Genomic DNA, 26,869 nt, shown 5'->3' on the forward strand with positions numbered 1-26,869 from the left:
GACATGATATTAAATGTACAAAATATAAATAAATATGTTGAAGCAAGAAACTAAAGTATCAATACAATGACAGACAGACAGATATTTAGACAGGTAGACAGACATACTGTATGGTATGTATTCATCTATTATAAATCATATGTATCTATCTTTCATAATTAATACATGTATCTATAGATTCATCAAATTTCGTTGTATACCATGCAATGACAATAAAGGTAAAACTAAACTAAACTATAGTAAGTCATACCAATACATATCTATTGATCGATATTTATTGTAGATGAATATGATTAAAGACAGACAGACAGACAGATAGACAGTTCCTATCCATCCATCTTTCTAACTCACTCACTTTCTAACTTTCTAAGTCTCAAGTCAGGTCAAGAGTTTTGAATTATCATGAGCATATGTGGTTTAACCAATAGCTACCGAACTGTTGGTTAATGCTTCAATACTGATTTTCACCAACAGCAAATCTAAGGAATAATTTATCGATTTGCTTTCTTCCCTCGACAGTGTGTGACTGGACCCGCAGCTTGGAAAGAAGCCAATTAAGAGCGCAATCAATATCTCAGCCATTGATTACAATTCACGTGGCTGTCACTTTGACAGAGCTGCATCTCTGCTTCTGTAGGTAAGCTATATATAATCAGGGGCCATATGGAGGTCAGGTGCTCTCTGAGGTGGACTGAAATTAACGTGCAGGTTTCAAATCCTCATATAGAGCTGAATACCTGACGTGACTGTAGGAAAACATCAGAGAAGCATAATTCGTTTCTGAGGATGGCTCCTATGAAATGCAAGAATTACAGGCCTACCTGGAGGAGAAAAAAACATCATATGTATAACTGTGATCTTTACAGGCATACACAAAGCTCTTCTCCAAAATCAATACCGGGCTTGTACCTTTACCTCCAAGTACAATGTCCCTCTGTGAGCCCATAATGAATCCAAACATAAATTAAGTTGTTGAAACAGTGATATTGATCCCTAATAGGCACTATGTCCAGATGACAATTTGTTACTCTTTCATTGTGTACCTCATTTTGGCTAAACAAAACTGGTCGGCATTTTTGCCCATTAGAAAAATTACAGGATGGTACAGTTCAGCATAATAAACTAGAGTGCTCCTGTAAATCTATTTACATTCAGTTTTCTAAATCAGAGCACTAATGGCTTAAGGTATTCTTTTCAGAATAAAGCCGCTGGTTTTTTTCAGGTGACTGGTTGCCACGTGATCCAAAGCCATACAAAATCCAATAGTGCACCACCAAAATAGAAGAGTACTTCATGCGTTTTATCTCCTAGAACTCTCTCTTGCTTGGACCAACAAAACAATTCTATTGAAAACAGAAAATATTCAGCCGGATACGGTAGTTTTGGAGGGCCAAAAACGTTCACCAAAGCGGTTATCCGGTTTCTACTCTATTTAGTGCACATAATGTGAAAAAGCTAAAACAGGTTAATATCAGAAGTGTGGAAACACTTCAATGTGACCAAAAATTATTCTAGAGCAGCAATATCTGAAATATTGAGAGATAGTTTGTTGCCGGACTTTGCTAGTGCTACAACCTATTTATCACCCTATACAACAGCCTGAACAGCATAGCCAGATCAATTACTCAATTACCCTAATTCAATAAACAAAACTTTGTTTCTGGTTTTGGCTAAATGGACACATTAATTTCAGTTTCAGTATTTAGGTGCATCACTACAAAGTTCTTCAAACTGTTGTTTTGCCTTGACATACTGTAGTTGGCCTGATAGCGAAAACAGATCATAAATGGAAGATATTTGAAATGTGGCAAAGCAGAGAATGCAATGTGTATTATATAACCACTATGGATTGTCAAATAACATTTTAGCTTGCCAGCTAACTGAAAAAAATAAAAACAATAGAAAGAATGCCTTATCAGATTTGCACAGTACAAGCTGATTAGCCTGCTAGCTTTGCACACCACTAATTAACTAGCCTGCCAGCCTATCATATACAAAATTACCACACTACCGCTATTTATTTTACAGCTGGGACCGAGATGGGTCTTGTGCATGTTGCCAAGTTGGGACCCACCTAGTGGAAAGTCCAATCCTGCATGAAATCCATGTGGGCAATTGGCATGAGGTCATTATGGAACTCATGGACAATCCTATATAGAGCCCAGATTTTCAGCCCATTTCATACCCATATGGGCCCCACATACACGTGTTGGCTGGGTACTTATTATTTGTAACTACAACCGACAAACATGAAAAAGTAAAAAATATAAAATAACCAGAAAGGTTATTTTTTTATTATCCAGAAGAAGATACTGTGAGAATGTGATACATTTTTAAACAGGCATTACAAATGACTACCACTTGTTGATGATAGGATCTTGTGTGACACCCACAACATATTAAACATCCTCATTAGGAATAAATATTTTACACTGTTTAAAACAGGAGTGGAATGTTGGAGCCCATTTAACCTCCAGTGTGTTGGTTCAGACACCAGTTGAGACAGGTGAGGTCCACTGCATTTGTGTAGTCGGTGTAGATGGAGCCGAACAATGGGACCCAAAGCACATTACACTAATTGCAGCGGCATTCACAGATCAGTACCCCCAATTTCCTGTTTATTATGAGGAAATATGACACAAACACGCTCACAAAGCATCTATTGTTCTGACGAATGCACTAGATTTTTGTACTGTCTGAATTATCAAGCAACTAGAAGATCCAATGATCAACCTAACCTAGTAGCGACCAACAGAGACGATAAAAACCAGGCTCACTGTTAATCCACAGGCGAACCAGTGACATGTGACAGCAAAAAGCTCAATCCCTTACACTCATCCAAATCGCAAAATGATTGTCTGAGTGTCCCTTGACCCGTAACCAAGCCCTCAATCAAAAACAACACAATATTTTGCTTGCAATGATACAAATTCAACATCATCAAATGCTGCGTTGCATCCAATGGGATGTCTCTCTCTCTCTCTCTCTCTCTGTCAGAGTACTCTAGCTACAGCAGCAGTTAACCAACGGCCTAAAATTACCATAGGGATTGTCCTTCAACACAAGTGAACCACCTGGGAGTCAAGAGTCAAAACATTATTGCAGTATTGTCCGAGCGCAGACCACCTTTCTGCAGCCAAGCATAAACACAGGACCGAAGCCAGAGATCGATAAAGCTGCTGGGAGCAATGCGTCGCCTTGATATGCATCCACACACACGCGAGTCTTGCACAAAAGACACCGATAAGCCCCCCCAAGAGCAGCCCCCCCCTACAATTTCAGACAGTAGTCGTACATTTCGCTCTGTTTGCCAATTTAGCACATCCGACTAAACCGCGCCTTTGCTCTTGGAAACTCCTAGCAGCATAATAGGATCTGGCCTTATCTGTAAACACATGCCCAATTGAAGGACAGGCTGGAAGAATGAGATTTAGGAACGGCCTGCCCAGGCAAACAAGCGTGACCAATGCTGAGGAAACGGCCAGCTTTCTGAAGGCTGCCAACAGGCCATGGGGAGCTCAGAGTGAGGCATGCATGGAGAACCGGGTTTAAATGTGGACTGGATTAGCGTGGCCTGTGAATAATGGGTAGGAGTCAACAGATTGTTCGTCCACCGATCTTAATTGGACAGTTTTCGTCTTAATCCTGTGATCAACGATTGCCCAAACCTGCTTAAATCCATGGCTGATCGATGATCGCGATCAGTGCCAATCAATCTTAGTGTTAAAATATCGGTATTAGCCTGAATTTTACTGATCAGTGCACCACTAATAATGGGGACATCCACAAGGCCAACATAAGACAAAAATTCCCTGGCAGGATTGTAAAGAAGCCTCATTAAACTGGACTATCCAGAAATACACACAAGTGCATTCCTACCCTTCCTTAATACCACAGACTGCCAAACACCTGTTGCAGTTTACAAGAGGAATTTCAAAAACTTTGTGTTTGGGGTTGCTTTTGTTTAGCACTTAATCAACTCTAACAGCTAACACAAATCGACTCCATATAGCTAGGATGCACAATATATCGATTCCATATTGGCTATCAGACAAAATGTGATTTTATAATATAATATAATATAATATAATATAATATAATATAATATATTTCTATATTATATAATATATCTATAATACATCTCAGTAGATATTTTATCTTTCATGCTCATTTTCCCTATTTTTACATTTCCTAAATAAATCAGTGTTGCTGCTTATTATATTGACTTTTAGTGTTACTTTGTCAAGTTATTCAATCAAAATCCAATTTAGTTTCATTAAGTCAGAGGAACATCATTTGTTAATACAATTTTAATCTTGTTTTCATCAGAAAAATCTCCAAGAGAACCACTCATCTTAAAAGGGTGGTTGATTATGATTTCACTTTTCTAACTTTAGTTAGTGTGTAATGTTGCTGTTTCTGCATAAACAACATCTCCAAAGTTCCAACACTCAAAGTTCACCGCAAAGGAAGATATTAGCTTTTAAAGAAATCGTTTTTTAAGGACTACAACAAACGGCTGGTAGGGACTACACGACATTCCTCACGGGTTAGTGACATCACCAACAGTAGAATTTACATAAACCCCACCCCTGGGAACGGGATTTATAGATTATCATGACAGAATATGCTAATCAATGACTAGAAGGTAGTTAACTCCACATCAGCTGCATAAATTCTTACTCTTACTAACCATTCAGAAATGTCCTGTTGCATTCTACATGTTGTCACTTTTTCTTGAGTCTCTCCATTATTGTCTGATAGTTTGAACATAAAAGGCTAAAAGTTTTTGAAATTTTCAGTGCATGTCTGTGTGAGGTAAAAGGACACGAGCTCTTGAAGCTCGTCCTCTGTGCCGGGAGCAGCAGCTCATTTGCAATTAAAGGGACAGACAAAAACGGTGCGTTTTTGCTCACCCTCAAAAAGTGACAATTTTAACATGCTATATGAAAATATCTGTGGGGTATTTTGAGCTAAAACTTCACATACATACTCTGGGGACATCAAAGACTTATTTTACATCTTGTGAAAAGGGCATTATACCACCCCTTTAAAGACATGACCTTTCTCCAAAGAGCATGGCCTATCTAACAAAAACTTTTCTCATCATTCAAAGTTGGTAACACCTTAAACGTGCTCATATACAAATAACATTCTCCAAAAGCATGATCTGCTTTTTAAATGGCTCACGACACATGCTGTAGACATTTACGCATTGTCTTTAGCAGAGGTAAATATAGCTAAGGCAGCTGCCAGTGAATGCTTGTCTTTGCTAGGCATTTGTGTATCCATGCATCCTTGACAAAGAGATAACCCACTTCATTGAGCTCCCTGGGGATGAAAACGACAGCACAATAAACAGTGGGAACCATTCACGAGTCATTTTTCACGAGTCCAAACTGCAGCAGCAGGGTAGGCAGTAAAATGAGTCATTGTGCGCGAAAAACGATAGGGTTGCTTGACACGGTGAGACGCATTAAATATAAATGAAACACCACAGATGGAATAAATTATGAGAGAGAGATCCAATTCAAACAGAGAACACAAGTAATTGTCATTAATGAAGCCCACAAGCTTAATTTACAAAACCAAATGAAAAGCAGTTTCATAACTGCTTTTGTGGAAATATTTTGACACGGTGACCGCTAGTTAATGATTAAAACACCACATACTTTGGGTAGTGACTAATGAAAGAGATATTTCAACATTCCTGTGACAAATGGACAGCCTTAATCTGAGAACATCTAAAAAACGTTACTATCCAGAGGTCATGATTGGCATATTGTTTGAGTTTACAAGTATTTGTGGGCCTCATAGGAAGTTCAAGGTTCTCTGCAGGTTTGAAGAGCTTTGCTGATCTGCTGCTTCCTCCAGTGAGGGTGGTTTCAAAGGGCAGGTAACTGCGCCATGCTAAGGGAGATCACAAAGAACACTAATTAGCTTCTCTTCAGACAGCAAACAAAACCCAGGATGCTCTGAATAAACATCCACACAGACTTTAAGATCAGTTACTACACAGATCTGTCAGACTGCTGGTAACAAGGTACCTGTGTGAGGGTCTAGGTTTTGTTACCGTCTCTGACTCATCCAATCCTATCTCAAACTCATGCCATCTGTCTAGCGTAAATCGTGACGAGTGTCTGTTTTAACACCGCAAAGCAAGCTGAAATGTAACAGGGAGGATTTGTTGCTTTGTTTATAGTTACTGAAAGAGATACAGATTGTTGCGGAAATATCTTTAAAAGGAAAACAAACCATGTATGACCACAACAATTATCTTCTCTTCAATTAAGTGTAAAGGAACGATGGTGCTTTGTTGGAGGCCATGGAGAGTTCTGGAAATACAGGCTTTGTGTGGAAACACGATACATAGAGTTACTCCCCGAAACCCACAAACTGGAGCAGCTAGTTTTCAGCCGCAGTCATTTCTTATCAATCAGTCGAAACAGGAAGGACTGTTTTTATGTAGTCAAACATGGATACGATCTGAGAATGACCCACCGAAACTGAACCCGTTCTCCTTCCCCAACTAAACGGAGAATCACATTGACGTGAACTGCAGATGCAACTCAATTCACTAGCATAACTTGTACTCGTCCAAGGAAAACAGGACGTTTTTTTGAGAAAAAAAAACTATTTTATCAAGTGGGAATTACTTGAATTTTTAGTGCAACCAAAGGGAAGTACACTAAAACAATGGCTGCGTTTACACTTGGCATTAACATGCGACCTATTGTACACATACACATTGAAAAGACAAGTGTAAACGCGCTTCTGATCGTAATGTTATCCGATCAGCGTATCCAGGTTCAGATGTAGTCGAGAACGCATTGTGATTGGATCTCAGTGTAATGTAAACGCAATCCAGCCATCGTGTCTGCATTTACAGGTCGACGTAACACAAAACCCCGCCCACTGTCATTTACACATGAGCGGGGCACAACCTAACGCTTTTTGACTTTCTCCGTTTCTGTAAACCTGTTCAGAGTATTTACACATTAATTTCACACGTCTAGTACATTTATTAATACAGACAGTGTATACTTTTTTCTTGATATACCCTGAAAGAATGGAAGTGAAATGTGACAACATGCCTCATAGGTTGGGTACATTGTAACTTGACCATATGATAGCTTAAAATGCTATCTGATCTAATCAAAAAAAATATACAAGAAAAACTAAAATATTTTCTCAATAAAATACAATTTTTAACTTTTTCATATAAAATAATGGCAATTTTTAATAATTAAAAATAAAATAATTTTTGAGTTTGACAATGAACACACCGGAAAATACAGCTATACAACATAGTTCAAAACATAATAATAATTAGGCCTAATAATTTCTGATCATTGACTCTCAGTCTTTATTCACCTTTTTCTAATGTTTTCTCAACAGAATTCATAAAAGTATAGAATAGAATAGCATAATAGGGGCAGATTGTAATGAAGTGTTATAACATGTCCCATCTGCACAACTGGGATTTAAACCCTGCTAGTGTCTTCTGCTAGTTAGCGAAGCATTAAAGAACCATATCAACTGTTAGATAACATATTGGATGTCATATCAGATTTGTCTAATTTAAAATAAACACCAAAAATAAAGCTGAAAAATTAAAATGTACTTTTGCTATGGTTAAATAAATGTTCAGTGATATCTTCCAAAGATTTCTGAATTTTGGTGCAATTTTTTCTCTATATAGTGTTAATATGGCAATTAGAAAATACACTAAGTTTCATCATGCTAGCATGTGTGGAAGTATTTAAAACAAGGGTGTTAAAACTAGCCCCGCATTAGGTGCCCCGCTCTCCCCTACATTGCAAATATACTGAAATGTTTGCCTTCGCACCCAAAAGTTGCAGAGCCATTCATTTTCTGTAAAGAATGCGCATTTTCCCACCACAGCTGGCAACGTTCTCGGACCCATACGTTTCTCTGTACCGTTTCCAGCATCTATCCACATTATTAGTACTTGCAGCCTCTTCATCCTTCTCATTTTGTGAGATTTGTAAAATGTCCCCCGACTGAAAACTTTTTTTTTTTTTTCGTGGGAATGCGAGATCCGATCTGTTATCCAGATACAGAAGCCACTTGATGTGGACAGGCGTAAACACACCGTGTCCTGATTGGCTTATGATCCGATCTGCTTGATCGGAACACGGTGATCGCATGTTAATGCCAAGTGTAAACGCAGCCAAAGCCTAAATAGCTATTTGACTAATGGTTAAAGTTGGCATGAAATAGAAATCTATTTTCCAAATGCATGTTATTGGTCTTATTGATCAATTAAAAACTAAGTATGCTTGTCACATTCATGTTAGTTTGGACTTACGTTACGTTTTGTATTCACCTGCCTTCTTCACTAATTACATTCAGCTGTGCACTCATCAGTCACCATCATTAACACTTGCATATATGTTCAGTTCTGTTTCATTTCAGTGTCCGGGTTAAGTGTGTGTTGCTCTCCGTTCGCCTTTCTGTTGGATCTTTTGAGAATAAACCTTGATATTGGATTCTATACATCTTCCTCGTCTGTCTGCAAGCAACCACCCGTGACAATGCTTTTGTTTTTAAATTTTTCTTTTAAATATTTTTAAATCAAAACGTCATAACTCGACCTTCTGGTGAAACTACAGACTTGCCCTACACTTTTTTTTTTTTAGATACTCCATTTCACTTGAATGAATGCCACAATATGGAAGAAAAGGTCTATTCGTACATCGCGACTTTAACATGATCCAATATCCTATGTAGCCTAAGTGATGTCATCAGAAAAGGGAAAAGACGTTTTAGGGGAAGAGCAAGTGAAAATATGAAAAATGTATTAAATATGAAGCCAAACTTCTTTGTTTTTCTTTGGAATATCGTTCACAACAAGACTAGAAACATGCATTAAGAAAGAAAATGGGGTTATTTTTAAGGTTGTGATGACTTTTCGCACTGTCTCAGGTAAATGAAAGCATTGTTGCAGATGAGTTGCTTGATTGAATGACAGTCTCTTTTGCCCTTATAGCTCAGCCATCACCATAATCCTCCTCTATATTAACAGGCCTCTTCAACCCCCTTCATCCTCCCTAGAAACAATGGCCCAATTTATTCAGCTTCCTGTCTTTCCCACATCACAGGACAATAAACAATGGTGAAATTAAAGAGAGAGAGAGAGAGAGAGAGAGAGATGGTAGGTAAGTGAGAAGAGATGGGAGAGATAAGTGAGAAGAGAGGAGGAAGGACAGACGAGAAAAGACAAAAGAGAAAAGAAGAGAGGAGAGAAGAGAAGTGAAACCGGGGAGCTGGGGCCGTTTATGCGCCCTGCCACCCCTCATCACAGGCCAGAGGTTGATGAATGAATGGAAGAGCATCCCAATAATAGAACTGACCAGAGCGGTTGGGATGATCACCGTGAAGTTGTGGCTGTGGGGGTTGTGTGAGGCATTTGAAGAGGAAAGGTCAGGGCTTTGACCCCGGCTGGCTGGCACTGGACTCATCTGCTTCAAGTGTCAAAACATGCAGGCGAAAAGGTGCAAAGTATAAAACAGCACCCATAAATGAATTACGTAATCCCCAACAGTTCACACCTTCACTTTCAGGAGCCAAACAAGAAGTAACTCAAACCCTAAATCAAGTGTGGCACACCAACATTTTATTCCAAATGACTGCCGTGGAAAATCTCTGCGATCAAATAGATGGAAGCCACTGAGAAAAGAGTGTTCACCGCTCGGTGTGTTTACAACCCTCGATCACCTATTTTGAATACAAACCTCTGCTAACAGCAGTGAGTTGAGACAATAAAGCTGGGCATATATTTGCATATCACAGAGCTGGCTGGAGCTAGGCGATAAAACGCATCCATAAATCTGGATAAACAAACCGAGGGCCTGGCACACACTGATACAGAGAGGGAGGGCTGCAGGTACTGCGGCTAAAGACGCATCTCCAGTCCTTTCAAGCTAATCTAATCAGTGTTAAGTGTAATGAGGCAAAGTGGTAAGCAACCTGGCAGGTCTACATGATAGTCGTGGCACTTTATAAATCTAGTAAGAGGAGTTCCTCCGGCGACAGTGATTGCTTTGTTGTTTTTTGTTGTTAGGAAAAAAAACTCTTGTACAATTAGCCAGACAAGCAGTATGCTGAAGTCATGTACTAAATCATAAACACATTTTCTAAAATGCATGCTGAAGATTTGTGAATATGCAATACAGTACCAATGGTTTCAGGAGCATCCTGCACAACTTGTTTTAGCTGATAATTAGTACTAATAAAAATACTGTAATAATATAAATATTACCAATATCTATCTAATTATGATTAATTAATTTAAGTTATTAAATAACTAAGGCAATTTAGCACCTTCCATAAACTAGTATTTTGTTTTGAATTGACAGCTTAAAAGGGCATGACACTTCTGTATGATTTAAAGATGCCCTTTGGATTTTCTCAAAATGTTTGCCAATTTCCCGTTGCTATATTTAAAACGAATCCCATTTCTTGGCTGCGCATTCCACTGATGAAGCCTTTTTAAAAAAATGTTCAAAATGTTTTATGAGCTGAACCTCAGGAAAAGGGAAGCTGCCGAGCGGAGTCTGGTGCTGTCAAACACAGTTCATCCGGGCCTTGGACAGTCATAAATCGGGCACTGTCAGTTTGGTCTCATGATACAAGCTGAGGAACAGAGGTGGCCAAGGTCTGCTCCAGCTGCACGAAAAGTCTCTCCCACTGAGGCACAAGCTGCCATGCATCTGCTAGTGGGAAAAAAGGAGGCAGCTGGAGTCAGACACACAGAGGGCCTTTCACACTGATCAGAACACAGAGAATCCGGGCTCATATGGACCTCCATGCCATCACACAGCTTATTTAATATCATGATTCATTTATAAGCGGATTTGAGTTCACAGACTTGACTGTCTAGTTTTACTCTAGTTTCAATTGGCTACAGGCCAGGAATGACAAAATTTCAACAGCACCATCATGCCGTTCCAAACTAGTTTGGCATTTGTAAGAATGCAAGCAGCAAGCAGCGACAAGCTCCCGTCCAAAAGTGCCAGATGTCCAAAACCCCTCTCATTATGTCCTTGGATCATGGTCAGGCAGGTTGTGGCTCTCAAGGGGTGGCTGTCAACAACTATTTCAACTTTATCCATCATCTGGGAGGTGCTTGCGAAGCCAAAAAGCGAGTGCTGAAAAAGTGTTGAATCAGTGAAAGAGCTCGGCTATTTCCTTGACCCCCAAGGAGCTCATTTGCAGTCTTGGCGGTCCCGTTTTCCCTCGATATTTGCGACCTGTGAGCGATGGCAGCTTATGAATCCAAGCTTAATACATCTAATCGAAGGCATTTCCATCTGAGAAAGATGAGATGCTTTTTTTACCCTGTGTGAGCGTGTCCATGTTTTCGGAATTCAGCTCAGGTTGCAAGGTCAAAGCGGGAATGTTTTAGTTTACAGATCTGCTATGCGTGTCTCCGCTACAGCTGACATTTACAACAATGTAGCATATGGCTTGTTCATATTGTGGAAAACAAATAACGCACAAAGAAGCTACAAGAGTAGGCTATGCAAACAGAAGAAGCTTGCGCAAACGCAAGTACCTCGCATCAAAAGGTTAACATTCCTGCGTGATGACACCATGCTAGTGGTCGGGCCACATTCTGTTAATATTCTGAAACACCCCCACCACCACAGCCACCTCCTCCTCAATGACAAGCTGGAAGGAATTCTCAGAACAACACAATAGGAGTAAGTCCAAAGGGTTGTGCTAAAGAATGAGTTCATGTAAGTGTAGAATTAAAGGCATTTTTAAACATTAGCTCAGATGCTTAAAGCATGTTGCTTACTGACCCCTTTCCAGGAAAACCTCAGAAAAGATCCCCTTTAATACACCAACAAATACTGAAAACAAGTGGATGAAGGTGGAAGCAAGGAAGAACAAGGCTCTTGGGTGCTTAATGACCCTTAGAAAACTTTACAAAAACACTCAGTTAAAGGTTTACTCAGTAAGTTTTTGTTTACATTTTCACTGTTTTTTTCTTTGTCCCAGTATTTTTTAACTTTATACAGACACCTGTGGGGGTGTGAGTTCAGTCATAGAATGCTGTTGTCACAGAATGCTGTTGTCAGAGAATGCTGTTGTCACTCCCATAATTAACTGAACAGTGTGTGAAAGTGACCGTATTAAGGACTCAAATATAGGGCCGACAACCGTATTCTGCTGCAGTGAAATGTGGCCATAATTTCTTTGTTTTACTTAGTGATATTAACTTGGCAGAATCCATGAGGGCACAACTTGCTCCATGAAGTTCTGAAGGATCATGTGACACTGAAGACTGAAGTAATGTCTGCTGAAAATTCAGCTTTGCCATTACAGGAATAAATTATACTTTAAAATATATTAAAATAGAAAACAGTTAGTTTAAATTGTACACAGTAAAAAGTGTTCAGTTCACTTACTTAAAATTTTGTAAGCCTTAAAATTATTATAGTAATAAACTTAAAAAAATAAAACTTGACAATTTCACATTACTTAATTTTTTTTATTAAGCATGAAGTTTATTTACTTAGTAATTTTAAGGCAACGGGTTTCCTCATTTTTTTTTTGTAAGTCAACTGATCACTTTTTACAGTGTAATAAAAATGTACAGTATACTTTTTACTGTATTTTTGAGCAAATAAATGCAGCCTCAGTGAGCATAAGATTTTTTTTTTATATATTTTTTTTTAATGTTTTTTAAATATTACATTGTAAATTAAATCGATGGCATTTCATATGTATGTGATTACCATTTGTCTTCCATCAGAAAAAAAGTGTTAAAATCATCTATCATGCTGAATCTACAGGGTCTCTAAGAAAAGCGCAGCTGTATGACAGAGCCAGTGCAAACGCCTGTTAACAATAAGCCATTGTAAGCTCCTTCCACCAATGTAACAATGTGTACAAATGGACATTCTTCACATTCCCTGGTTATTTTGAATTCTCTATTCACCATAAACACGAGCTGTTAGTCAGACAGATATGCTAACATCAACATATTACCTAGAATTCATTTAGAGTGCTTATTTACATCTAAATAAAATAGTCATTCTTCATTTCAGCTTATTAAAATACATTGAGTTATAGTTTGTTTGGTCGACACAGGTTACCACATTATACTCAGTTCAGTGTGTTCATCTGTATAACCATGTTAAATAATGCATTTCTGTTTTCTGTAACTGGAGCTGACTTGTCATAATCCTAAACCACTGCTGCTGCAATAGCTCACAGTCTACTATTTTTTCTAGATAATAAAGCAGGCTGGGTGTTAAAAAAAACAAAAAACAAAAAAACTCACTTGTGGATATTGGTGCAGACACATCTGCCTCCAAGCCTCAAATTTATATTAATACCACAGTGCCATCCCTGCATCCCAGTTTATTATCTTAGCTTTTATAGCTGAAAAATAGTCTCAGAAGACATGAAACTAGAAAGCTTATGCTGATAAGGGACTTGAAATGTAGGAAAAGCTGGTCCAGTGGTTATTCACACATTTTAAGCATACGAGTCAAGAGACTACTCAGACTTTTTTAAAAAGGACGAGGGCCCAGAGAGGCAACAACCGAGGAGTACTGATTGAAGAACAGCAAAGAGCTGGACAGAATGACACCCAATCAAATTAAAACTGATTTCAGGGCTCTGTTAGACCTTTTGTTTGAGATGTTGACATTTTGGGCTGTGAAAATGAGGATGCACAAGTCGTGACCGTCCAGATAGTAGCAGTGTTTTTTTGTGTGTGTGTGTGTGTGTGTGTGTGTGTGTGTGTGTCAATACTATTTTAATACTATAATTTTACACACATAATATATCAAAACTCGGTATGCAAAAATCAGAACATTGCTGTTGTCTATATTTTAAGTGCTTAGCCAATGGGATAATATTAAACTTTTATTTAAATAGTAATTAACATTTTAATTCTTTCTACTATTTCCATGAAATGAAAGCGCTTCAGCTAAATTACCTGCATAAGATCAATACTAAAGATGTTAATTAATAAAATGAATGTGATATTCAATTAGTGTGTTATTCAACTGCATTGATATTCACACTGAATATCAATGCAGTGCCGTCAAGCAAGTGCCATAATAATGATGGTCAATTATGAAGCACCAACTGGGAACTATATCTTCAATGCTGTCATGATATAATTGTTGAATGTTTCTTAGATGTACAGTATGCCAAAGTGCCCTAGGACAAGATTTTACACCTTTCAGCACAAAAATGGCATCAGCGATTCATAAAACAAGATCAGGTTGTCAAGTAAGGACAACCATGAAAAAATAAAAGAGATCACTGGTCTTTATTCTAATGCCATTTAAACACACAAGACACACACACACAGTCTTTGATCTCTGAGACATTGTTCACATCAAAGGTTGCATTGAGTATTCTAGGTTTGTATTCTATGTGGCCTGATAATGCAGTCAGGTTAGCCATACAAGTTCTCTGTACCGTCAACTGAACTGGGCTGGGAAAACCATTTGCATTTATCCTCTTTAAGACCATATGGATTGCTAGTGGTCTTGGTTGCTCTTCACCTGACCCTTCACCTTGGCCTCAAAGCTTTGGCTAGAATGCTGGCATAACAGGACAAGGCTAGGCAGATCAATAAGCTGTTAACAGACCTAACCATCATGGCTAGCCAATGGCCTGCGCAGAGATCTTGACATCCATGAATTCTGATGAGGACATGGTGTACTAATCTTGTGGGTGTAGAGATGAGCTGCTGCAATGAGATAAGTGAAGCATTTAACTGTACGCTGGGAAGGTTAGAAGAAAAAATACAATCATTCACTGTCATCTAATGCAGGAGATTGTCTCTAGGCCATCCATTTCAGATTTAGATTGAGTTCACGATAACTCACAGTCACAGACAGCCGCCCCATCATGAAGCACTACTGCCATCGTTTAATGCAGGGTGAGATGTTATGTATCATTTAATGCTCTCCCAACTGCATAAACAACGGTATAACCCCATGAAGCCAGGATAGTTTCAATCATTGGCCATTTGTTGCAAAGCCCCACCCATTTTACAACTCACCCAACCATTAAACAAAACAGCCGGGCTTCCAGGTGGGCCAGTAAAACATTGATTTAAAGCAAAATGTCCAATAATCAAATACATGATATTTCCTATGCAAATTATGCTTTTATAGACTTCCAAAGCGAAGCATGGCATCAGGAAGGAAGGAAGGAAGGAAGGACAGGAGGAAGTCAGGAGGAAAAAGGAAGCAAGAAAGGAAAACAGGCAGGCAAGAAGGAATTTAAAATAGAAGTAAGGAAGACAGAAAAGACGAAGTCAGAAAAAATGTCAAAGAAAAAAGGAAGAAATAGAGGCAGGAAAGTAAGAAATCAAGAAGGAAGTGCGGAAGTCAGGAAAACAAGAAAAATGAAGGCAAGCAGGTAAGAAATCAAGAAGGAAGTACAGAAGGTAGTCAGAAAAAAAGAGGCTAAAAGAAAAAGGGGGAAAGGAAGGTAGGCAGTTAGAAAGGCAGGAAGTAAGTCAAAATGGAAGGGAAGTAAGAAAGGAAGTCAGGACAGAAAAAAGGAAGTCAGGAAGTAAGGAAGAAAGAAAAAAAGGATGGAAGGAAAAGAAGAAAAGAAAAAGGCAAGTACGAAGGAAGGACAGGACCAGACCAAACAACCAACTGACATTATTACCATAACGCAAGACATTTTTGGGTAGTCATTCTCGTGCAGTCTTAAAAGAATCGCCACTGAACCACAAACAAGTTGTCAATTCAGCTATAACTCTCTCATTATATAATACACTTTCCAAGGTATGCTGGGACATTGGGACTCTTGGTAAATGCAATAATCAAAATAATCTAAAAGACTCGCATGCAGCTGCTCCAATGACATTATACAGAGGAGAGAGGCTTAAAATTCCTCCACATCCTCTAAATGTCCTCCAAGGTCTGATGTTGTTGAGGCCTTGGAGGACACAGCAGCGGTCTGAGATTCAGTCATTCAGGCAGTGTGCTGTTAGCATGAATTAAAGTCACATTCAACGAGGAGGAGGGATGTTTACACAGGTGAGAGATGATTTCAGCTGTGAAACTAACATGATCCGTTTAAAATAACCAAAAGACACGGCAAGAAAAGCCTCCTGTAAATAAAGCCGTACGGAGAAGCACCTGTGATAATGCTACATACGACCGGCAGGAAACATCTGTGGAGATCTGAATAATCACAAAGTGAGCAAACAAATAGCTACCGTCTACACAACCCTCAGCACCACACAAATCCTATCAGTGTAATTACCTTTCATCTCAAAAGGGCACTAGAGAGGAACAATCCATATTCCTGTCCTAATTTCTCATTTTCATGCAAAAGCATGCTCACACACACACTGAGTGCTCAAGAGAAGGGCAAGTTATTTGCAGGCATTAAGACTTCAAAAGGCCATCACTTTTCATTCTCTGGTGGTATGCACTACATGCCAGCACAAGAATAATAAAGACCCCTGGATCATAGAAACAGCCACAATAAGGCAAAAAAAAAGGGGGTGGGGTGGGGGAGTTGTTTATACCACAGACCACCTCTCTGTCCTTTGAAGAAATAAATTCGGTTCATTATCTTTGTTACAGAGTTTGCTTTGTCCACTCAGGAGGCCTAATGCCCTTCTGATGTCTTAGGTCTGTTTCCCCACGCAAGTACTGTAGTGCGGTTGCGTCTCTACTATGAATATAAAGCAATTTTTGTGCAAATAAATCACTATTTCCTTTAAAAATGGCCATAAATTATAAAATAGATATTGGGAGTGAGCTACTGAGGAAGACTATTAAAAACATGTCTGACATAAAAAGTAAGTTACACAAGAATGTGTATATCCATTTAAATGGTTTTTAAACCACACATTTAGCAAAATATTGTCTGTTTTAAAATAGCATGTCAAAATGCATCATTTTCCCGTTATCACTGTAAAGCTGCTTTGAAACAATCTGTATTGTACAAAGCGCTATATAAATTAAGGTGACTTGACTTGAGTGTGTGCCTGGCTTTAAGCACTAAAAATCACGTTCCCATCTCTCTAATGTTTTGCAATGCTGTATCTCCTTATCGGCTCCACAGCTGCTTTTCTCCTAATCCAGATCACTTTTATTCATTTAGTAAAGCTCTTTTAGGTTCTTGTCACAACCAAGAGTGACAAGAAATCTTTATCCTCCTCACTTGTTGACGACGGGCACGAACACAATCAAACATTCTGCATTCATTTGTCCGTTAATTATTCATGTCCATTCCCCCTCACAGCATAAGCATCCTTTCATTTCCCGTTGCCGCATTAACTGAGAAACTGCAGACGATTGCTGCAAATCAGACTGAAAATATCAAAGCCCACTCGGTTTGACAATAACAGTACTTGGGAGATGAGATATCAGATCTTTGCATGGAAAAACACCTCCCAGGCTGCTTCAATGGACCTGATCCATCAGCTGCCATGTGGTTTTCAGCTGGAAGTCTATGTAATGTTGGCGTGGGTCACGCTGACCACATATCTCCAGGGAGAATAAATACCAGGAATGTGACTTCTCTGATGCGAGCCAATTAAGTCGCATAAACAGGAATGCACGACTGGCTGGCATGAAATTGAGGAAATGCCTCTTGGGATTGTGGATGACACCGAATGAAACCGCTTTCTCATCCTGCAGCCAACATCTGTGAAAATAAAATGAAAAAATGACATCGCTAAAAGCCACTTTTGGTGATCTCAGCCCTTCCACTTTCATTTCCATGTCATCGCTTGTCATTAAGACTCCACAGACAGATCAACAGTGGTGGAATGGTGGAATGTTCCAGCACATCACAAGCAGTGACAAGTACCAGTGCAACAACAGCAGCTCTCTGCATACTCCCGCTGACAGGGAGGCTGATAAAGGGGCTGAGCGTGTGAGATGGTTTCTGCAAGGAGAGGTTTGAGACATGCTTTAATATTCCAAGCAGATGCTCCTATCTTGGGCTCTGCCGCACCCATCCCCCTCATGCATGGGAAGCTGAGGGTGTGTGAGCAGATTTGGGAATTATTCCAGACGGGAGGTGTACAGATGACCCCCCCAAAAAAAAAAATACTTTAGTTGTGCTCCTCTTTTAATGGAATGATGTGGGGAGCAATTGAATCTGCAAGGCATTACTTAAAATTAAACTACAGAGTGGTAATTTAACAAATTATGTTTCACTTCATGAATGTTGCAATCAATTACTTGTTGGCAGCCTACAGGTTGACTGAAATGTTGCTTTTCCTGTTGAATTCCTCTCAGTGGGTGGTAGTATCTCTTACTACTGCAAACAATTACTTCTTAATGAGTTTAATTAGTCTTTTTTGACTTGCTTTCAATGGAAAATATCTAAAATAAATGAAATACCTATTCTTATATAGCAACAATGCACAAGCTATTAAAGGGATATTTCACCCAAAAATGACAAATCTGTCAACATTTATTCACTGTCATGACAAAAATATTTGTATCTTTTTTCTTTTTTTCACATAAAAGTCAAAGTCAATGGGGTAAATTTTGTCATTATATGGACAAAAACAATTTTTTTTTTTTTTTACAGAAGGTGAGAAAACAATGACACATTTCATTTTGTGTCTCTTTAGGACTTGTTTTCAAAGATTGTATCTTGAATATAAAATTTCTTTATCCAACATTTAAACGTATTTTGTCTTATTGCACTGGCATTTTTATATATTTTATATTCTATAAATTATATATTATTTTATTTAGCTTTTTACTTATATAGAGTTAAAATCAGTGGGGAAAAAATCTGCCGACACAGTAAGATAAAATCCATTTGTTTTAAAGATACAGTCTCTGAAAGTCTTAAAACCTTATGCAGCATTTCTTCAAGTACAATTATCATTTCAATGATTTTTACATATTTTATCTGGAAAATTGGACAAATGTTCACATTAAGAATGTGACTTTTTGCACTATACAACATGACAGCATAGCACAATTAAACATATCACATCTCTGCAAATTAAAAAAAAGTTGTCCTGAAAATGAAACTTCCTAAATTTTCCTCAAATTGTGAAGAACCACACTAGAATGTGAGTGTTGCCAACAGAGAAACTGTTTTATTCATTTCTCTGAGGCAGGTTGAAACATGCAAACACACTTTTAATAACACAAGACCGACTGATAAAAAAGCGGATTTAACGAGGATGGGAGAGAAAATGCATTCTGCTCCTGTCAAATCTGTGTAACAGCCACTAGAGATGATTACCACCGAAAAAAATTATTTCTTATTCTTACACCGAAATTGCGTGAATGTTGTTTGGTGACTAAGCAACGAGCCCGAGGCCCTCAGAGAGATGAACAGACTTGAACAGAATGCTAAAGCAGCTGTGGTACAGTTTTATAGATGCATGTCAAGTAAAGTTATATGACCAGAGCTGCTGCTTGTGACAGACCGCTCATGAGCTGCGAACATATTAAAGGAAATCACATTAAAGCTACCTCCCTGTTTCACAAAGCTGATATAACCCCTGTCTACTCCATTAACTACTGTAATCAACTGGCGAAGAACAAAACAGATTTACCTCACACTGCTGAAAAAAGGGGAGACACTACAGTACGCAACCTAAAAAAATAACAGTGCTGAATGTAAAGTTTTAGTTACGATCTAATAAAATGAGACAGTTGTTCCTTTGTCATGACTTGGAAGAATATGTAAGTAAAGACAAGATTAATACGAAAAACTTTGCCATGATAACAAACCAAAAACACGGTATGAGTCTCAAAACAATCACTGCTTCATAATGCCCTAGAGCATCACGACAGGAGGACTAATGTAAGTCAGCCTGTGAGTCAGTAATGATACACTCCCTCACCCTTCCTCCGCTCGCACATTAACACAATGTGTGGAAATTGCACCATTGCGGTCAATCAAGGCCACACTCAGACAATGGCTTTGAGCACAATTTCACAGATGTATGACACACACAAAAAAAAAAATTCCTTCATCTGGTCCGGATGTATGACGGCAGTGCAAAATTATGGTTATGAAATCGAGATGATTTACACCCTGAAATTTGTTGTTTATCCATTTGGCAAATTGGCATCTGTTAAAGTAAAATACTATTTGGTCCAAAAGTCAAAGGCCACTAATAGAAATTTTATGCAAAGTAATAGACTTTTCTTTCTTTTTTTTTTTCCAACAAATTTTTCACAAAATATTACAAACTAGTTTATCTGGTTAGTGATAAATGTCTAAACCAGGGGTCACCTAATAGCAGACAGTTATTGTTTCCGTACAAGCCGAGAAGACATAATGACATTTTAGCTCCAAACACATATCAATTTACATTTTGTTTGAGATACCTCTGTTTTGGCCCCAATATCGTGTTCCCTTGATGGCAATTTTGGCTATTTAGGACTTTTTACTTTTACAAAGTACTACTGCTGTCCACATGGAAATGTAACTATTCCAAAAAAGTATTGCCTGGACCTCCGCTGGGATGGAAATATGGAGGCTGGACCTCTTAGAGCTTTAATTGAATACCTCTAATCTATGCAAAAGTGCAGAATCTTAAAGATTTATTATTCACATTATGTCATAACATTTTAAATTCTTCAAAATTCTAAACATTTTTAGGTTTAAATCATTTTTTTTAGTGTGGTCTCATGCATGTGTGAGTGCGGGTTGGCAGAAAAGGTGTGGGGGTGAAAAACGGAGGAGGACATGACAGGTTAGACTGAATATGTGGGAGGCCAAGAAGCTTCACGCCTTGGAACAGATAAGACTGGAAAAGATGAGCATGAGCCACAAGTCCACTGGTCAGGAAAGGATACAGCGGATAGAGAGAAGGCTCTGTAAAACTCACCGACACATGGCAAACTATGCTGGCTAACTTTAGACCCTTCACAAATGATTTTGTCTGTTTGAGAAAGGAAAAATATTCACATTTTCCTTCCTTAAGCTGCTTCCTTGCATTGTTTTCTTACTGTCTTGAGCAACATTTGCCCATAACTTTAGTTATGCTCCACCATTTGTGGCCTAGGAGCCTTGTTGAGCCCAGCCAAAGGATGAAGGCCCTTGAGCTTCATATCAGCTGTGTCGAGAATTTAAGGCTAAATGGTCTCCTGGTACCATCTGATCTTCTTGAGCTGGCCTCTTCTATGGACTCCTCATCAATGATTGAGATGGTATGAATTAAACATAAACTGAGGGACAGAGAGAAAACACTCAGCCACACACACATACACTTGGCCACTGAGCGGCAGGAACATAAGAAACTCAGATGCTCTTTCTTTAGAAGTCAATATAAAATTAGGCATACACCAACATTAAAATGTTATATTAGCCAATATAAAAAAAGTACAATTCTAAACAAAAAATAAAACTACCAACTAAAATTAATACTTTTAAATGCTTCAAGACAAGTGAATTTAAACATCACAACAGTATAATGTACAGTATGAAAAATGGGTTAACTTTGAGAACTGCTAAATATTACATCTAACAGCGTTTTTGTATTATTAGTGTTTTTTAAATATTCATTTCAAATTAGCAATTAGACGCCAAATGAGCATGCACATTTAAATAGCTAATATCAAATATCCAATCCCGATTAATTAAAATGTAAAAATGTTACTTAAAATCATTGACGATATAATGACCAATCATGCAAGTGTGTATATAGTTCACCAAAATTAAAGTTTAGACAAATTTAATTTACCATCAAATATGGTAATTGCGCATCAAATATGGTAAACCCAGAAAGTTACACATTTGAGCATATTTAAGGTAATTGGGTTATAATTACAACTAAATGCAAGCAGTCGGACAGAGAGCAAGCATGTGTGTCCAATTTAATTCTGTATTTTCAACTAAACATAGCCTAATCATAAATATGTCTATGGTGTCACCACTGCCCTGTGCAAGGTTTTAACTAAGGTTATTGTTGTTAATGATTAAAAAAAAACTTACCATATTAACTCTATTATTTGTTTAAAGTATCATGAGAGTATCTTATTGTGAGATCAGTGTCATGTATCAAACTGAATCATTGTTACACCACTAGCGCTTCATATTTTTCTGTTAAAACAGCCTCTTTCTCATCCCAGCTTAACTATAAGTAAACAGTTCACAATTGTTTTTTCCATTAAAAACAATTGAAACACAGAGATCCTGTCCGCTTGAGCACCACGGCCAGCCTGACATACTGTAGCAAAACCGAACATTTCTAATAGAATACAGGCTTTCAGGTGTCCAGTCCTCTTGCTGAGTCACAAGCCAGACAGCACACCACAGATTTAAGATAGTAATTGAATCAATTAGACTTGGACTCAGTTCAAAGCTGCAGGCTTTGGCAGCTTTAACAAACTCACACTACGTTAAAATAATCAGTAAGAGACATCTGATGCTAACCCGTTCACTAATACCAATTTACACTGATTAGGAAGCGCAAGCAGAACTACATTTTCATGTTACGTAATCCACTCTACTTCATTTGCAAGCCCAAATTAAACAGACGTAGAGAGTGCCCATAGCAACATAAAACTCTATGATTAAAATCATCTCCAAAAGAGCATTATTTGGCATAAAGGAGTCAAATGGTAATCCTTCAGGCAAGCTAACACGCTAAATGAGGTGGACAGTGGCTGAAGGGGGAAGCTGGGAAGTCAGACGACATCTGTGCTGCAGGCAAAGAGGATTACACACACCAAGTTCAAAGCTCTAAATGTTTAATGAGTTTACACAATTTCTAGCTGAATGGCTGAGATACCTATAGCATCTGGATCAGCTTTTGGTGACGTGAAGTCGCACAGACATACTGAAGAGTCATGCACTCTTAAAACAATAAAAGAGTAGGCCTACTCGTTCACTCTTAACTTCTTATATGATGCGGGGGTTGTATTCATGAAACATCCTTTTAAAGTTGGCATAAAGTTGCAATCATCTTTTCTTCACTATTGTGACGTATATCCAAGCGAAACAGCTTCTCGAACAAGAACAAATGTGGGGCGGGTCTTGATTTTGTCCTTGATGTTGGGACTTGTTTGGATCGTTGTTTGCTATGGCTGAAATGTGAATGACAGGTTGTAAACACTAGCAAACACCATTAGAGAATGAGGGCACATGAATTTAAAAATGATATGCATGGATAAATCATACGTAAATACAGTAATACTTTTTTTTTTTTAAAGGATAGTCCATTTTGATTTTTATCACGACTTTAAAATCTGACAAGGTTTTAAATGAGATGGTAAACGAAATGCTTTTTGGTCACGTGTAGACAGATAAGATTCTGAGTTAGGATGTTTCTGTAATATGATCCACAAACGGGTAATGTTACACAATTCAAAGCTAGATTATGTTATCTGGTACCCATGGTGATTCTGTTAGAAAAATGTCTGTATTTTATGGCCTCTGATCCCAACCTGTCCTGAAAGCTAAGGTCTTGGCCGCCTTTTGTAGATCCTCATTATTTCTCTCCAACAAACAGGAGATTAACAGTCCAACACCTGTAAACACTTGTAACCTGGCTTTAGCAGCTTAAATAAACCTTGGGAGTCTCTATGGAAAGTAAAAGTATCTACCAGCAGCACGATTAATGAAATCATTGTGGTTCCCCACAAACAGAAAGCATCTAGTGGTATCAAAACTTCCTCATGATGGATAGTCTCAATTTCCTCCTGTTGTGGTAACAGTGATAAATGGCTTACGTTAAAATCCACTTTTTCCTTGAGAGTCCCATTTAATCAAAATGCCAACTAAGTAATTATAACCAAATGCTAGCAATAGAATACAAGGTTGATATTGGCTGTCTCAAAACCTAGAGAGCTGCCTAAATAACAGTAATTATTATTACCTGAAATGTCCTTAGCCCTGCGTTATCGTGTTCCATATTTCACACTGTAGATTTGTAAGCCATCGTTCTTATTTGCATATTTATCAGGTCAATAACATTGATTGGACAATAATAACCGCTTATCAATTTCGCCATTCAGATCCTCTCAGGTTGTATTTTGTCTTCTAGTCAAGTCACAGCGCTTTGCTTCACATTAATAAACTGGGAAATAATAGCGTTAATGTTATAAAAACCATCAGTTAAGAAAACAATTGAGTTTCAGCCGTAAAGCAGCCATACAGAAGAAGACAGGTGACTTCAGAAACACTGAAACTAGTACACACAGCGCGTGAAAGTTTCTGAGACTGGCCAAAGTCCATGAATAACATAGGCTACGTAACATTCGAGCACAAGCAGTCCTCTTTCAAAATTACAAATACGAAACGTTACTTAACACGGTCTTAAAAACTAGCTTTTACCAGGGCTTTAAAAATGAACCATAGTGCTAATTGCAGAGTGACAACCCGTTGTCTCTAGGCTGGTACTGAAGCTCACTATGTTTTAGAAATTGGGTTAACAAACTAACCTGGCTTTACAGTCTTCAGACGGAGGGGTTCGCGAAAGTGGCGGATGACGGCGAGGGTGTCTCGGTTTGTCAGTCCGCTGACAGGCGTGCCGTTCACCTCCAGAAGCACATCTCCGGGACCAGGTAGTCTGCCGACATGGCACACTAACGCGTCCGACAACACCTGTCCGAGGTACGGGAACTCTCCGTCCTCGGCTCCCCCGAGTATCTCCAGCATGGCGCTGAGCTCCCCGGCGTTACCCCACGAAACGGCGCATTCCTGCACTTTACCGGACCAATGTTTCTTCTTTTTCAGCGTCTTGGACATGATTAATCCCTTTCGTAAACGAGTCTCTTAAAAACAGGATATTTCCTTATGCAAAAGCGTTTAAAGCGCAGTAAAGCACAGCGGCTTCATTCCCATGTCTTGGTGAAAAAGATTAGAAAAGGTTTCAAAACTTCAGAGTCGGCATCGCTCGGTTCTTAAAGCATATTCCCTGTATGGTTCAGTCAAAATTCACGTAAATTCATCTGGATTGAGACACGAGCTCAAAGGAAGGTAAACGGGCTCTTCATTGCCTTAAAATCTATGCTAGACCTCACTGCTCACCAAGAAGTGTCGCCAAATATCGTCTTCACGATCCAAACAAGCGCTTTCTAGGAGAAAAAGACACGGAAATAGCAATAAACTACCACCCGAGGCAGGACAGCCTTTCTCCAGGCACATAAAAAAGAATACAGCCTCGCTTGGTAATACCGGCTGAAGAATGAAACGCCGTAGAAAAACACTCACATCCGTGTGTAATCCCTCGCGATCTAGGGCGACTGTTGTTAACTTGGGTTTCGCGCACCTGTTCCAATGACATCAGCTACCGGCGCGTTCACGGGAAACGACGAACAACAATTGTACCTGGATCGGGAATCACGACTAACTAGGTCCACTGTCCCACGACATATGATTCACGTAGAAACGCCCTCTTGTGTGGGTTGTTGTTGTTGTTGTCTGTGTAGAGCTGTCATCGCACGTCGTTGATTTTTGTAGGCGCAGCTTTGCAACTTTGAAGATTTTCACCTTGTTACTTGCGCCAAACTAGAGCAGCGACTGTCAGTGGTGCAGAGTGGACGAGAGCGGGACAGCCAATGAGAGCGAGAGGGCGGGCTTTCCCATACTATTTCACAATAGCAAACTTCAAAAGCCTGTCTGCCGTGCTTCTAGGGCTGAAAGGGGTTGACTCTGTTGAGAACAAAAATACTTGCTGCCCTTCATCACAGTCTTGAAAATGCCTGATGAAATATATTTTGAAGATAGTAAGTGGTAAAATGAAAATCAAGGGATTTTCTTGGTAAAACTTTATAACATTTACATAATAATATCAATTTATTTGCATAGCACCTTTCATTAAAAAAAATGCAGCTCAAAATGCTGTACAATAAAAACAATAAAAGTACTTCAAATGAAAAATATTAACAGAACATAAAGATGAAACCCACTTTATGATAAGAATAAGATCATAAGAATAAGAAGTTACAATTAATATGCATACTATGCATAACAAAAGAATATTAACATACATTATACAATGCTTATGATCAGATATTTAAAATTTGTGATTTAAAAGTTAGAAATGTCTTGAAATAGAACTTGAATTAGGTTTTAAATAGGCTTATCTACCAATTTAAATCTACTCCACAGACCACTGGGTTTGCTGTGTATAAACCTTGTAATTTCACACCACCTGTCACACACATTTTTGCACATAAACATGATTTTTGTATGATGTTGTTTTACAATATCAACATGCCATTTCTTTCTTGCATTATTACTAGTTTTACAAAGATAATACAGTTAAATACAGCTCGATCATGCAGGTGTGCACTGCACAACATCAGGAAGATCAGGCCTTTCCTAACTGAGCATGCAACACAACTTCTCGTCCAGGCCCTGGTCATTTCTAGGCTTGATTACTGCAAAGCTCTTCTGGCTGGACTTCCATCATGTGCAACTAAACCTCTACAAATGATTCAGAATGCTGCAGCTCGTCTTGTCTTCAACAAGCCCAAAAGGGCCCACGTCACTCCTCTGTTCATCTCTCTGCACTGGCTACCACTCGCTGCTCGCATCAAGTTCAAGGCATTGACGCTTGCTTACAGATCTATCACAGGCTCAGCTCCCTCCTACTTTCACTCACTCCTACGAGTCTACATCCTTACCAGAAGCCTACGATCGGTCAATGAGCGACGTCTGGTGGTTCCATCACAGAGAGCCACAAAATCACTCTCTAGAACATTCTGATTCACGGTTCCATGCTGGTGGAATGATCTCCCCACCCTCATCCGGAATGCAGAATCCCTGACAACATTAAAAACAACAACTGAAAACTCATCTCTTCTGTGAGCACTTAACCTCATAAAAAAAAAATTATTTCCTTTTCCTTTAATCCTCCCTTGTCTGGCATATATGCTACTCTGAATAATGCCTGAACTTT

General features: G+C 38.7%; 1 protein-coding gene across 4 annotated transcripts in view; it reads right to left on the reverse strand.

Moving 5' to 3' along the window:
- magi3a (membrane associated guanylate kinase, WW and PDZ domain containing 3a) overlaps positions 1-25,503 on the reverse strand; it is a 138,500-nt gene extending 112,997 nt beyond the window's left edge. For 3 of the 4 annotated variants that reach the window (XM_084098569.1, XM_084098570.1, XM_084098571.1), the window contains exon 1: positions 24,405-25,487. In XM_084098569.1, the coding sequence (XP_083954695.1) occupies positions 24,405-24,711 (307 nt within the window). In that variant the 5' untranslated portion in view covers positions 24,712-25,487. Of the gene's footprint in view, positions 1-24,404 lie in introns of all 4 variants that reach the window. The other variant, XM_084098568.1, reaches the window with a different exon arrangement.
- Positions 25,504-26,869: the final 1,366 nt, after the last annotated feature.

This window comes from Abramis brama (genome assembly GCF_963993115.1).
Source record: "Abramis brama genome assembly, chromosome: 22".
Lineage (NCBI taxonomy): Eukaryota > Metazoa > Chordata > Actinopteri > Cypriniformes > Leuciscidae > Abramis > Abramis brama.